General features: G+C 50.3%; 1 protein-coding gene across 1 annotated transcript; it reads right to left on the bottom strand.

The window, feature by feature from the left end:
* Positions 1-1,336: 1,336 nt before the first annotated feature.
* On the bottom strand, positions 1,337-8,431 carry LOC101870369 (C4b-binding protein alpha chain-like). Its single transcript, XM_034069867.1, has 13 exons — positions 8,427-8,431; positions 8,017-8,237; positions 7,428-7,527; positions 6,993-7,078; positions 6,396-6,608; positions 5,780-5,962; positions 5,073-5,261; positions 4,460-4,657; positions 3,664-3,846; positions 3,208-3,396; positions 2,730-2,909; positions 2,424-2,593; positions 1,337-2,159 (listed from the first exon to the last, which is right to left on the bottom strand). The coding sequence occupies exons 1-13, from the start codon at positions 8,429-8,431 to the stop codon at positions 2,004-2,006; spliced, it is 2,073 nt and encodes a 690-aa protein (XP_033925758.1). The 3' UTR covers positions 1,337-2,003.
* Positions 8,432-12,625: the final 4,194 nt, after the last annotated feature.

Genomic DNA, 12,625 nt, shown 5'->3' with positions numbered 1-12,625 from the left:
AGACAGAAACAGGGTTATTCCCCTTCCTAGAGACATTAGTCAGCAAACATGCACTTCTCCTGTGGGTAGCGTGACAATTCACCAGCTACCTTCTGTGTGTCTCTCGGTTGCCTCAGGGCATAAGCATCAACCTGGGTATCAACCTGCTACTACTCAGACTGCCAAATACAACCTTTGCCATTAAAAACTAAGAAGTATTACCTATCTAACTGACTTTCCCCATGTTACCACCACCTTGGCCTTGAGCTCCAGGCTGGAAGGGCATCTCCCACCCTGGGAACAACTTCTCACCTACTGCATGGATGCTCAAGGCAAAGGAGAGACCTGGCCCTGGACTGCCCCAGGGACGAGCTCATGGCCTCCAAGCCAGCCATACACAAACACCAGTCCTGGGAAGATTCGTACCCCAGTTTAAGGCTTTTGAAGAGCATTGGAAATTTAAGGTGGTGGGTCTGGAGGAGCAGCTAAAGAGGAGAAAAGGGCAATTAGCAGCAACCACTGACCTCAGATCATCCTTACAAGACCATCAGGCGCAGGCAGAGCATAGCAGCAACTTCAGCCAGAGGAAGGTCTCCTGCTGAGCTTTACCAGCCCACTCACTACACAGCTGATCCGTAAGCAAAGCTGAGCCTCAGAAGCAAAGCAAACAAGAGGAGGAACACTCACGGAGACTCCCAGCCGGCTGCAGCACAAGCACCAGCGCTGCCAAGAGATGCCCCAGCCAGCAGGAGAGCAGCATGGTGAGACCCTTCCCAGCCGAGAGCTGCTGCAGTGCACTGGAGAAGGGGAAGTGGCTGTGGGAAGTTGGGGACAGGCCAGAGGAGCTGACGCTGCCACCCCCCAGCCCTTCTGACCTGCCCCAGGCGAGGGCTGCCCTCCCTGGGCTCACCATGTGCCAGCAGAGGGGATGCTGCTGCTTCTGCTCTTCCCCATCCCTGGCAGTGCTCAAGGCCAGGTTGGACACAGGGCTTGGAGCAGCTGCTCCAGTGGAAGGGGTCCCTGCCCATGGCAGGGGTTGGAGCTGGAGGAGCTTTAAGGTCCCTTCTAACACAAACCAGGCTGGGATTCTTCCAAGGTGGGGACAGTAGGAATAAAGCTATTTTACAGCTAGAACAGCCTTGCAGCATTCTGGCTTCCTTCTGGTGCTCTAAAGCCATTGCTACACATTCACTTTGCCTCTTTACCCTGATGGTAGGCAGGGGTGAGGAAGGCAGCCCTCTCTGTGCCTAGTCAAGCAATGATTATTGAAGCATCTCTTTCCTTTCCTACAAATAAGACAATTATTAAAAGCCAGACACAGCTGTCATTGCCATTGCAGTTTTATTATGATCTCGTGGTGAAGGAGCACTGGTCGGATCACAAGACGCCTGCTTACAGAGTGCTTCCCCTTTACTGGAGGATGCAGAAAAGATTCAGCCATTTCTGTACACTTTGCTTTCCCACAGCTGCTCTTGGAGCACACACAAAGATGCAGCAAGTGGTACCTCTGTGGCCTCGGATCCATCTGTCCTGCTTGGGAAGGAAGCCTGGCATTTTTGCTTGGATTTGAGGCATCCTCCATTGGGCCTGCCCTGAAGGTCATGGCTAATCAGGCAGGTAAGTGCTTGCTCACAATAATGAATGCAGCATATATGAATGGAGGAGCAATAGGCTCGACTGGGTTGCAGGGGGTTGTGAGTGTGAGTTGGTGGCTCTGACCATGTCTATGTCCCTACAGCATCTGCTTGGCTCCCACAGGGATTTACTTTTCCTTCAGCTCCTTTCTAACTGAGCCCTTGTCAGTATAGCAAACATAACTAAATGGATAAAGTGATGCAGAAACCTGGCAGAGTGATGTCTAACAGAGGGGGGCACTTTCTGACTCCCTGCATGGCCCAAGAGTCAAAGTTCCTTGACTGATTACTTGAGTATTAGCACAAATCACAAAGTCATAAAGAAACCCTCAGTGAGAATGATTGCTCCTCATGCAAAGAGAACAGTTCTTATGGTACCGGTGATGACAGTCAGCCATATGCTGTGGTTCTTAGCTCCTTTTCAAGCTTCTGGATCTCCAGGTACAGTTTCTGGACTTCCAGCAGAGTTTTCAGCTCTGCCAGAGGAACTCCACACTGGAAAGCTTCCCTGTTTCGAAGGATCTTCTCACACGTATCGCGCTTCTTCTTTAAAAGCACCAGAAGAAAGACAAGGTGTGAGATGGCTGCAGGGACCAGGGCTGAGCATCCCCCTCCTACCACAGCCCCAAACCAGCCACATCCATGAACCTGGACCAGTGCTAAATGGGGCAAGATACAGACAAAGCCTGGGCAGATGGGCAGGAGCTTGCTCAGCCTTCTCTATGGAAGGTGTCCCTGCCTATGGCAGGGGTTGGAACTGGATGAGCTTTAAGGTCCTTCCAACACAAACCAGACTGGGATGATACTTACACAGGTGGGTGGTGGTACCCAAGTGCCATTAGCTGAGCAGGTAGTTTCTGAACTCGAGGTTTGACGGCCATCACGCTTGCAGGAGTAGACCAGAGTTTCATTCACGTTGTACCATAACTTCAGTGAGTAAATCACAAGGTCCTCCTGTCCCGAGGGCTGAAAACACTGAACTGAAAGGAAAACACATGCCAAAAAAAGAGATGTAGTGGGAGGAGAGGGAGAAGAAAACCCCCTGCAAGTTCCAGCTGCTGCTGGTGAATCAGAGGAGCAGCACCCCTGGGCTGTGCCAATGGGACTGGTACCCACCGGGCTGGCAGGAGGGCAGAGGAGGGTGCCAGGTGCTGTCAGCCAGGCACCGGCTCTCAGCATCGCCACGCAGAGCAAAGCCTTCATCACAGGAGAAGTGCACGACTGCTCCATAGGGAAACGTGAATCTCTGTGGGCTCATCCTGCCCCTCTCGACCACGGGCCTGGGGCACCGGACCACTGCGGGAAGAGAGCAGAGTGGTGGGTTTGGCTCTGCCCTTCCGCAGTGGGGATCCAGGTCAGGTAGGGCAGAGCCACAATTGCTGGTGCTCTCTGCATCAGTTCTATATCAAACACCAAGACTGACTCTCAGCTGCCTGCAGCAGCCCCCACGGGGACCCCACCAGTCCCTGGTGTTACGGTGGTGCCAAGAGCTTTGCACAGGAGCTGCACAGTCATTAAGCTGCACTCGGTTTGCAGCTCCTGGACCAGGGCAGGTCCTGGCTTCAGTGTGATCCCATATAGGAGAGCATCTCACCCCTGCACTCCGGGGCAGGTCCGCTCCACACCAGGTTCACCCCATCATCAGAGGTGCAGTAGATGGTGGCATCCCCAATGAGGGACAGACCCTCTGAGCAGCTGTAGGTCACCTCAGTGCCATAGGAAAACTGCTCCTTTCCCAAGCCAGAGTGCTGCCCGTTGGAGATTTGTGGAGGGGGGGCACACACTGTGGGATAAAGGGAAAGGTTAAGAAAAGAAACACACAAACAACCATTACACTCAGCTGAGAACCAAAATTGCTTTTGGGAAATCAATACAGGAGTTTGTGTTTGGAGTGTGACAAATCCACATCATCCACAGCAGGAGGACCCCTCAGTGCTTTCAGCCCATGATGATTGCTCCCCAGAAGCAGATGCTGAAGGCAGGTCACCTGCTGCTGCTGTTTCCCAGTATTGATGCACAAGATTGCTTGTCTGCACTGCATTACACATACCTTTATCACAAAAGGGTAACGGGGGAGCCCAGGTTGCATCAGCCTGGCACTCAGTCATGTCCTGGCCCCTGAGCACATAGCCTGTATCACACTCCAACCTCAGCCGGGTCCCAACTGTGTAGTCTGTTTTGGTTTGATAAACCTCTTTTCCATGGGCAGTATCTGGCTTTGGGCAACGAGGTTCTAGAACCAACAGAAAATAAAGGATGTCATCAACCTCTTTCCTCCTGGCAAGTTTTCCTGAGCTTTCAGGCTCAGGCTGCTTCCAGCAGCTCACTGGTATTGCTCTGGTGCCCTGGCACTAGGGGAAGAGTCTCAGCAGGGGCAGTTATTTATGCTGCTGCTTTTCCTTTGGAGAGGGAAAACACATGGAGAACTGCTCCCAAGCCTCATGTCAGCTGCCCAGCCCAGCTGCTGTCCAGAGCACAAACCACATCCCCTTCCAGCTGGGTAAATGTCTCCTGGGCTTCTTGGGAACCTCTTAGGCATCTAAACACTACCAAACCCCAGCCCTTTGCATCCCAAATCCCCAGACTTTGCCAAACCTCCATGCTTTCTCTATGGCAATCCCCAGGCAATACAATGATCCATGTGGATCTTTTGCTGCCTATTTCTTCCAAGTTAACACAGGAGAACTGGATACGGGGATACCTGGCAGTGGAGCAAAATCCAGTGCCATCACCTAAGGCTGCATGTGAATACCAGCAGATAACTACAGCTGTACAGAGTGACCCAGACCTGTGCAGTCAGAAACAAGCAGTCACCAAGACAACAGATTCCACCAGCTTTTACCTACCTGGAAAGCACTCTGGTACTGCTGGATCCCATGTACCATCACTTGTACACCGAAGCATAATGTTACGGCTATGACCTTTGAAAGCATAGCCATCGTTACACGTAACTTCCAGTATGTCTCCATACACATGCTCTTCTTGACCTTCCTGTAAACCTAAGTGCTTGCCATTCCTGATGACTGGATCTGGGCAATGAATTCCTGAGGAATGCCAAACATCAAGTGTGAAACCGTGGCAAAGCCATCTGGCTGACAGCAGACTCAGAAGGATGAGCCTTTTGTAAGACCAAGGCACATCGCAACACTACATCTGCCCCAACAGCATCCCTGGGCAATCCTGGGATGTTTGCAAGGGAGTCTAGTGGATGGAGCCCACCTCCATGACCTCTTCCCACAGGTTCCAGGGATTAGAAAGCATAGCTGGTAAATAAAGCCAAGAAACCTGTAGCTGGGGAGTAAATCAAAGGAGCAAGTGTCACAGCACAGACCACGCTGGACACCCAGAGCACCTCTCTCTTCCCCTCACCCTGTGTTCTGCACAACAGCAGAGCACAGTTTATACATTCAGTATCACACACATCACAAGGGTAAGTAAACCAAAGGAACATCCACTTACTTTCACAAGAATTGGGGGTTTTAGTCCATGTAAAATCTGGCAGACACGTAATGTGCCATGTGTCTTCCCCAGGGCTGAACTGGTGGCCCTCCCAGCACTCATAGGTAATGACAGTGCCCACAGGAAACAGATTGCCAGCAAGTTTTGCTTTAGCAGCATTGTGCACATCTGGAGGGTCACCACAGCTACCTAAGAATGAAATAGCAATTTAGGGACATTGCCAGGGATAAATCAGTGAGGTCCGTGATGGTATGTAACATAGGAGAGAATGTGGGTAAAGGTATGGGCTCACATTGTTCCTTCTGAGATGCACTTAATACCTTTGGAAAGGGACTTCTGACAAGGGCCTATAGGGACAGGCCAAGGGGAATGGCTTGAACCTGCCCGAGGGGAGACTGAGCTGAGCTCTTAGGCAGAAGCTGTTCCCTGTGAGGGTGCTGAGGCGCTGGCACAGGGTGCCCAGAGAAGCTGTGGCTGCCCCATCCCTGGCAGTGCTCAAGGCCAGGTTGGACACAGGGGCTTGGAGCAGCTGCTCCAGTGGAAGGGGTCCCTGCTTGTGGCAGGGGTTGGAGCTGGAGGAGCTTTAAGGTCCTGTTTCCATTTTAAACCATTACCCCTTCTCCAATCGCTACAGTCCCTGATGAACAGGACATCACTGAAGGGAGGCACTGGATGAGGAGGGGCAGGGCTTGTTCCCCCACACTTACTGAGCAGACAGCGTGGTGGTGGTGGGTCCCAGAGCCCATTCTCACTACAGGTGGATGCGTCGCTGCCGTTCAGGCTGTAGCGGAAGTTGCAGTCGAACACAACAGTGTCCCCATAGGTGTACTCGGACCGGTACCCGCTCAGCAGCCGCCCGCTCTCCACACTCGGCTGCTCACAGCTCACCACTGCCTCAGGGAGAAGCCACCACACAGCAGTTATGCTCCAGAGGGGAGATGAAGGGGTTAAAAACATTCTCATAGCTTAATGTGGGTTCACCAAAAGGCTGAAAATGGCCATGGGAAGGCAGGTGGATGTAGCACAACAGGTTTCTGCACTGTTTTACACAGGCCAGTGGGTGAGATGTACTGTGTGGTCTTCAAAGGCTAATAAAAACCCCATTCCCACATCCCTGCTGACTCGCTGACCATGAGCACTCGTGGTCCCTGCGATGGGACACCCTCATTGCTGCTGCTGCTGCCAAACTCAGAGGGTCTTATCTGTAAGAGATGATTCCATAAAGGAAGAAAACAGCTCTATCAAGCAGGGCAGGAGGCAGTGGGAAGTGGCTATGTCCAGCTGCAGTGCCCCAGTGTGCTTGCAAACACATGCTCCCCTCACCTTTGCACTTCGGGGCTGGCTTGCTCCACACACCATTGACGTTATCTGTGGTTGTACAGAAAATAGAGGCATCTCCCACCAGCGAGAAAGGTTTCTGTCCCCTTCTGACAGTGTTGCACGTGTAAGTGACAGATGCTCCATATTCAAAGTGCTCTTTGCCGGCTCCGCTGTGCTCTCCATTAGCTATTTCCGGAGGGGGTGAACATGGGATTGCTGGGGTATGGAAAGGGGAATGGTAGAGGGAGAGAAGAAGGAAAGAGAACAACGTTTGTTTAGAACCAAAGATCTGGTACAATAAAGCTGAAACGTGAAGGACCAAAAAGGTCAGAGACTCAGGGCAAGTCTCAGGGAGCTGCCTACCAGCCCATGGAGCTCTGCCCAGAGCACTGGGTGGGTTTGGGATATACCAGTGCTATGTGCAGCTCCCTCACAGGCAATGGATACATAATTCTACAGGATGATACAGGAAGAAAAATACAAACAAAAACCCATTTCCATGCTTGGAACTGCTGAAACACTCAGCAGAGCAATGTAACCACACCATTATCCATCACCAATAACATCCAAGCAGTTGATCAGTTCAGGAGCTCTGCTTACCCTCACAGATGGGAATATCTCTGTCCCACATAACAGCCCCATTTTTAACCACACACCAAATTTGAGGACTTCCAACCAGTCTGTACCTGTGTGAAACAGGGGAGAGGGAATTACTCAACAAACTTAAGTTTTGTATTACCTGTAACATCCCCATCTTACTGGTTTGGCTTCCTGTCGTAATTACAACGGATTAGGAACGGTTCAGAAAGGGCCAGGAAGCTGAATCTGAGTTAAGGGAGAACTGCCTCAAAGCAGGAGATTAAGAAAACTCAGTCTTAAAGCTTTCAAAGGAAAGCTTAAAAGATACTTCACACAGTCTGCAATTCCCTGCACTCATAAGGCTCCTGAGAGCACAGACTTTAATCCAGGGGGAAAAGCCTTCAGGAAAATCCCTGTGGAAGAAGAGGACTTGTGGCCGGAGTGCTCCTGGCTTACCCAGTGTTGCAGGTGAAGTTCACTGCTGAACCAAAACTGAACTTCTCTGACAGGACGAGTCTGCCGTTGTCTGGCTCTCCGGGGTAGATGCACTGCTTTGCTGGGGGACAACAGGATGGAGTTTGTTCTTACTTCAGTTTTTGGAAGAATCAGGAGAATGCAGCAGGAAAGCAGAAGCCTCCTTCAGTAATGAGCAAGGGGATGGAGCAGAAACCTCCCAATTTCCCCTCCAACCCTAAATCACTCCATGAATCGTGATGCTGTTAAAGAGTTGCATCATGACCTGCAGCCAGCCTCTGCAGTGACCTTGACAAGGGTGGCTGTTGCTTCACAGCTAAAGGATTCTCCTGCTGCAGGCTTGAAATACCTATTACAAAGGGCCTGAGCAGAGCTCCCTTTGGGTCAGCAATCAAACAGAGTTCAGCTCTCGCCATCATTGCCAGGACACAGTGGAATGATTGGTGATTCACTCCAGGTCACCCGCTTCCCACCATCCCATGAGGCCAGTTTGGGTCCTACTGCAATGAAATGAGCTGATGGCATCAATGCATAAAAAACTAAATCGAAAGTCAACCCAACATATACTCACGTATACAGATCTCCTCTGGTCCATACCACTTATTGCGCCTTCCACAAATTAGGGTGTCTCTGACACTGCCATCTCTCATGTAACCCGGACGACAGACGTATTGCACCACCGAATTATAGGCAAATGTGGTAATGCCTTTGTATTGCTCTTTGAGTTCTGCAGATGGGAATCGTGGTGGAGCATTGCAGGCACCTACCAAGAGAAACTCCATCAGAAAGATGCTGGGAGGAAAAGCAACAAGAGTTCAGCTCTGATTTACTCTGAAAGCCCAGATGAGGACACTTGGGTGGCCTTAAAACTCCCTAAAGCTAGAAACAAAGGGGAGCAGCACAGTGTGTGACTGGGGACGGCTGGGGCTGGTATGGACAGGGAGGAGCATCACCCCACAGCATCCTGTTTGCTCCCCATACCTCATCCAGCACTTTCAAAGGCTGGTCACAAACTCCAGATAAATGCTTTCCTCTCCCCAGTTTGTATAAATCATTGCACCTCTTTCAGCTGGAATAATTTCATGTCTGTTTTACACAGAAAGGCAAAAAAGGCAAAGAAGAGGGATTCTGATCACAAAAAGATTTACAGTGTTCTCAAGGTGCAAAGGCAACAAGGAAAGGAGAAGGTTTTCCTTCGAGGGATGTTGGTTTATCCTGTTAGAGTCATTCACTTACTATCAACAGCCACAACAAGAGCGGTGGTGAGGAGTGACCCCAGGACAGCAACGCGATCCCTCTGCCTCCCCAGCTCCAACGCTGGCATCTTTCCTTACTCCTGTCTGGAGATCCCACAGAAGTTACCACATTCTAGGCCTGTAAAATAGCAGGGGGGTATTTACACTCAGGATAACCATAGCTTACACAGACAGCTCTCATTCCTCCATCCATTTCCCAGCAGCTGTAGCTGGGAGCCAGGAGCTATTGGAATCCTCTGCTGGCAAATGGGACCGAGACCCAGCCCAGAAGAGCTGGGTCCAGCAGATTTGACCCAAACACATGAAAACATAATGCAATCAGGACAAGTGACTGTAACTCTTCAGCAGTTCCCATCGGCTTTATTCCCTTGCCTCATTTATTTGCATTTTTCAGAAAGCAGTTTGTGATTTCACTTTTAAAACAAAGAAAAAGAAAGATAAAGACTCAAACTGAAACATAAACACTTTGTAGCTTGTGAGGTTCAACTCCAAACCACTACATTGCCAACACAGCCTTCTTCCCAGCCAAGCAGCCAAATGAATATCTGCTGGGCCATGAGTTTATCTGTGCCTTCTGGGAAAAGTCCCCTGAAACTTAGGGGTAGAACATCTATTTTTAGTAATAGGTCTCTTGGAAGCAAATTCATTGGGGGGTGAAATCCTGCCTGAGTCCTCAGTAGGGTCCCCTAACAGTAAATTACACACACAGAAGTATCTGACCAAGAAGATCAATCAGTTTTGTGCAAACAACATTAGCTGGAGCAAAGCTATGCAGCAGACAAGTCCTTCAGGAGACCAAAGTGCTTTGCAGAATGGAGTTTAAGTGCTATTTGGAGTAATGGGATACCCCTGGAGATGAGCGAGAATCCTGTTATCCAGGATGAGCCTCAACCCTCCCAACAGCATGTACGCCCCAAGCACCTACCTTCCCTCCTGGAAACTAAGTCTTTCCTGATGCTTTCTGCCCTAAACTTAACACCACTCTTGGCTGTTTCATTCCTTTGGCTTTCCTTCAACCCTTGTTACACCTCTTGGTTTCATTCGATTCAATTTACTGATCCCTCTGCTTCCCACTTTGATGAGAAGGCTCCAATCCAGCTCAAGAGCAACATCACTTAAAGCTGCATGGCTTGAAGTTGTCTTACCTGGAGGTTTGGTGACAGGAGATGGAGAGACCCAGTGTGTTCAGCTCCTGCAAGGCAAAGTGATGACTGTCCTTGTCCTGTCCCTCTGTCACTGCAGGGCTAGAGGAGGAGTTATGATAAGCCTACACGCTCCACACAGAAAAGGTTGAGCTCTGCAGAGACCAGACTTGTGCCATTGACCCATAAATCATTAACTCCTCCTCTGAGCAAGAAGGAAGTAGTTTATTCAACCCACAAAGCAAAACAGTAGAAAACTGAATGCAACCCAGGCAGATGTTGAAATTGTTTGTTTTCTGTGTGGAGCTGCCAACTCCTTGTTGGAATGATCCCTGCGGAGCAGGATGCTGCCCATTCCATTGTGCAGCAATGGCACCCGCTCAGTGCTGGTCCCCAAGTGATGCCCAGGGACCTCCTCGAGAGTCAGCCTAGGGCAATGTCAACTACAGGGTGATCCCTCCTGAACTAAAAGCCTATGGCCAGTGCTCAAAATAGAGTTTCCTCAACCAACCCCACCTACCTCCATTAAAGCAGCTGAAGCTCAGCAGCACATCAGGTCTCAGGCAGCACCAACTTGGCGCTCAACATCCATGTCCACAATGGGAACACAGTTGCCCTTTCTCTCACTGAAAGCCCTTCCCAAATCCAGCTGTTCCCAATGGGCCATTTTCCACTAATAAGAGCTTTGGAAGGAATTGTTTGGAACCCTTTGCTCCTTTTGCACTTCAGCTTCATCCATGCTTGAATCACCACCAAGAACCTGGTGATGGACTTTTCACCCCAGGCTGTGCTTCTCACAGGTATTGGTTTGTTCTGCCAAAACTGAGCCCTTTCTTGCCAGAAAAATGTACCACATCATCCCTACATTGAGAGGGAGACATCCCCTTCCTGGAGCTCACCTCAGCTCAGGCCAGAAATGCAATGAAACGGATGAGTTTTCACTCTGTGAAGCACAGCAAGAGGCTCCCTGCCCTCAGCCCACAAGCAGGGGCTTGCTCACAACAGATCCCCCAGTACTTCCGAGCAGGCACTTGACCTCCACTAAATATTGACAAGAATCCAGTTAATCCCAAGCACAAACAGGCTTTGAGGATTTAGTTTCTCTTAGGTCAGAGCAAGCCAATTTGTGTGCTGGGACAGCAGCAGCTTCCCAGCAAGCACCCAGGAGGTTTGTTAGTACCTGCACAAGGAGCATTAGCCAAGGTACAGCCATCTCCTTCTCTGACAGCCACTCCTAAGACCTTCTCAATCCACAGCTTGCAATGGGATAAGCAGGATAAAAGGGGGTTTTCCTTGACCACATCCAAGGTCACATCTCTTCAGGCTGCAGCTGGAGAGTCCCTTTGGGAAAAGCCTCTGGAAATCACAGTGTCACCAGTTGCTCCTTTGTTTTCCATCTAGAAAGAGTTCAAGGCCAGGTTGGATGGGGCCTGGAGCAAGCTGCTCTCATAGAAGGTGTCCCTGCCCGTGGCAGGGGGTGGATCTGGATAAGCTTTAAGGTCCCTTCCAACCCAAACCATTCCATGATTCTATGAAAACCAGCCCACAATAGAGCAAACAATAATGGAAAATAACAGAGAGAACTAGATCTGTATTATCTTCAAATCTCTTTATTGTAAATAAATGCTGATGGGATATTTACGCTCAAGTGCATGGAGTTCACAACAAACAGCACAAGTTTATATACACTTTTAAACCTAAAAAATCACATTAGGAAGCAGTAGTGCAGCCAAACTGCAAGTAGACATGTAACATCGATCTTACCAAGCACAGAGATGCATCTGCAAACAGTGTTCAGGGCAGAGCAGCAGCAGAAGAGGCAGAGGTGGCACCAGCAGCACCCTTTGAAGGAGGATGGGGTGAGGGTTTGGGATGTACCCATGGAGCCTGGTGGTTCCTGGAAGCACTGACAGCCATGCAGCTGCTCCCAAGGCTTCCCCATCACCAAGCTACCAGCAACAGGATGACTTAGTGGTGGCATCTCTAATGGTGCAGCCAGCGTATGCAAACTCCAGCTATGTGTGCTGGTCTGTAGCCTTTTTCCTTGCCTGATTTTCCCCATCACTGGTGGCAGAGATGGAACAGATCTTGCCTGAGATCGCTGCTCTCTGAAGTAACCCATAATGCTGATGGAGCAGCCACTGAGGCCCTGGACCACAGCTCAGGGTGGCTGCCACCATCACCTCTGCTGCCAGAAACAGAGAGACAGAAAGTGATGCAAATACAGAAAACTCCCAAGTCATGAGCAATGCTCCTGAAGGAACCAAGCCCCTTCCACATCTCCCAGTTCCTCACCTCTACCTGCCCAGCCCAACACACCAGTGCCAGTACAACCGAGAGCACAAGCAGCTGCTGAGCCTCAGTTCAGCCCATTGTGCAATCGGTGTTTATCCTGGGGTGTTTGCACACACGGTGCCAAGGAAATCAGGTGATTTCAAGGAAAAACCTGGCACAGGGGGTTGTATGGGGCTGGGGAGATGTGTGGGTCCATTAGCATCGTTGCAGCCCCACTGCCCCCAAAGGCTCAGCGGGACCTGGGATCATGTCAGGTATGATTCACCCACATGGCAACAATGTCGATCATAAATCTGCTGCTGCACTGCTCTGGACGTGTGTATTTAGGCCTTTTGAAAGTTAAAATGCAGGAGGAAAAGGCTATTATTAGGCTTTCATTAAAGCAAGAAGGCACAAACACTGCCATCTGCAGAGGTGGCTGAGAGGCTCCATCCCATGACCCAGGCAGCCTCCAACCAAAGCAAGGACCCACAACAGGAAAAAGGTA

Source organism: Melopsittacus undulatus, chromosome 16 (genome assembly GCF_012275295.1).
Source record: "Melopsittacus undulatus isolate bMelUnd1 chromosome 16, bMelUnd1.mat.Z, whole genome shotgun sequence".
Lineage (NCBI taxonomy): Eukaryota > Metazoa > Chordata > Aves > Psittaciformes > Psittaculidae > Melopsittacus > Melopsittacus undulatus.
This window is presented reverse-complemented; position numbering and strand designations above follow the sequence as displayed.

Excerpts from the sequence above, each read along its gene's own strand:
- LOC101870369 (XM_034069867.1), bottom strand. Across the intron at positions 5,262-5,779 it reads ACCACCACGCTGTCTGCTCA|GTAGCTGTGGTGACCCTCCA; the intron begins GTAAGTGTGGGG and ends TTTCATTCTTAG. Across the intron at positions 3,397-3,663 it reads GTTACCCTTTTGTGATAAAG|TGTGTGCCCCCCCTCCACAA; the intron begins GTATGTGTAATG and ends TTTATCCCACAG.